This window comes from Monosiga brevicollis, genomic scaffold (assembly GCF_000002865.3).
Source record: "Monosiga brevicollis MX1 MONBRscaffold_44 genomic scaffold, whole genome shotgun sequence".
Taxonomy (NCBI): domain Eukaryota; class Choanoflagellata; order Craspedida; family Salpingoecidae; genus Monosiga; species Monosiga brevicollis.
In genome coordinates, this window is record NW_001865081.1 from 201,874 (window position 1) to 203,368 (window position 1,495).

A 1,495-nucleotide genomic window follows, 5' to 3' on the forward strand; every position below is an offset into this window, starting at 1 on the left:
CTTGAGCGACAACTGAGCACCGCTTTGATTGTGATTTGCTTTGCTGACCTTTGCTGCAGATGTGCAATTCGACGAGCGAGTTGTACAAGGAAACACGGGCCTTGCTTGCAACAGATCCAAAGCAGCGGCCAAGTCTCTTCAGCGCCGGGCAAAGAGTGCAGCGACCTGTCACGACTCAAGCTGTTGGACCAGCCATTGACGTTTTACGCGACGCACCCGAGCTCATCCCAGAGGTGCGTTGCTTGCCGACATAGTCATATTTACATTATTTTTATCTTGACAAGCTGACTGATTTGACCCCATTGTGTACCAAGGTGGTTGAGCTGCTACAGCAGCTGAGTGCTGACGGGCGAGGGCCAAGCAACATTGCAGTGCGGCGGGTGGAGCGTGTGCAGAACCCCGTGCTGTGGGAACGGTACAGCGCCAAGCGATGGGAGATGCTGCACCGCATTACAAGTCAGGAGCACTATGATCAACTTCATACGGCCACAGTAGATGCGCTCTCGGGCTGTCCAGCTTTGCTTCGAAATACACCCTGTCAAGAGCGCTTGTTGCTTCACGGCATCGCCCCTGACACAATGTTGCGCGACAAGATTGTGCGCCTGGGCTTTGACTATCGTTTCGCTGGTCGCAGCTCAGGCCACAATTATGGACTTGGTGTTTACTTGGCCAATCATCCCGGCAAGGTGTGGTGGAACCGTTGGTTTGCAGGGTGATTACGTGCGTGTCCTCACATTGTTTTTTTGGCGCTGTGTGTCTACTGGAACCTGGGTGTAGAGTCACCAATATGCGACGCCCGGAGCAAACGGCGAGCGCATGCTCATTATTACGCGAGCTCTGTTGGGCCGTGCCTATGTCCATCCTTCGCCTCCTTTCGGGGCGCTGGCTCCCCCGCTGCTGCCCGATGCACCCAACAACGAGCGGTATGTCAATCAAGATTCGAGTCCTGTCTCACAGCTTGATGGGACTCATGTTTGGTTGTCTTGCAGATTTGATTCTGTCATTGCTACACCGCAAGTTACGTTTCGCGAGGTGATAATGTTCGACAACGCCCAGATTTACCCCGAACTAGTCGTCTACTACACTGCCTAGATGTTTTCGTTGAGATCCTTTGTCGTGCAGTCAAACCTGCTCTCCCAGACACTTGTCCTGCTTTTGCACACATCCAGCGTCGTTCACCACAAGGCCTCCTCGTTGGGAATACCCAAAGGTGGTTCGACTTTGCTTGCACATCCACGCACACCCTTTGAATGTGGGAAGGCTCACAAGTGCGTGTTTCAAGTACTTTTGCAATATCCTGGCAGACTGCCATGCCCACTCCGTCTTTGACTACCGTCGTCTCTTCTTGCTGTGATACCTGTGCTTGGACACGCGTTGCACTTTTCCTGTCCTTGGAACCGAGAGCGATTCCGCAGCTATTTCAACGGTGCCCTGTCCTTGGAACCGAGAGCGATTCCGCAGCTATTTCAACGGTGCACCTGGTCTGGTCATTGTG

General features: G+C 53.3%; 1 protein-coding gene across 1 annotated transcript in view; it reads left to right on the forward strand.

Annotated features, from left to right (window-relative positions):
* The window catches only part of MONBRDRAFT_30157 (uncharacterized protein), a gene marked incomplete at both ends in the record, with an annotated part of 2,568 nt that extends 1,476 nt beyond the window's left edge, over positions 1 to 1,092 (forward strand). Inside the window, 4 exons of the mRNA XM_001750599.1 lie at positions 60 to 233; positions 315 to 686; positions 778 to 923; positions 990 to 1,092. Coding sequence (XP_001750651.1) covers positions 60 to 233; positions 315 to 686; positions 778 to 923; positions 990 to 1,092 — 795 coding nt within the window. The remainder of the gene's footprint in view (positions 1 to 59; positions 234 to 314; positions 687 to 777; positions 924 to 989) is intronic.
* Between the last annotated feature and the right edge of the window lie 403 nt (positions 1,093 to 1,495).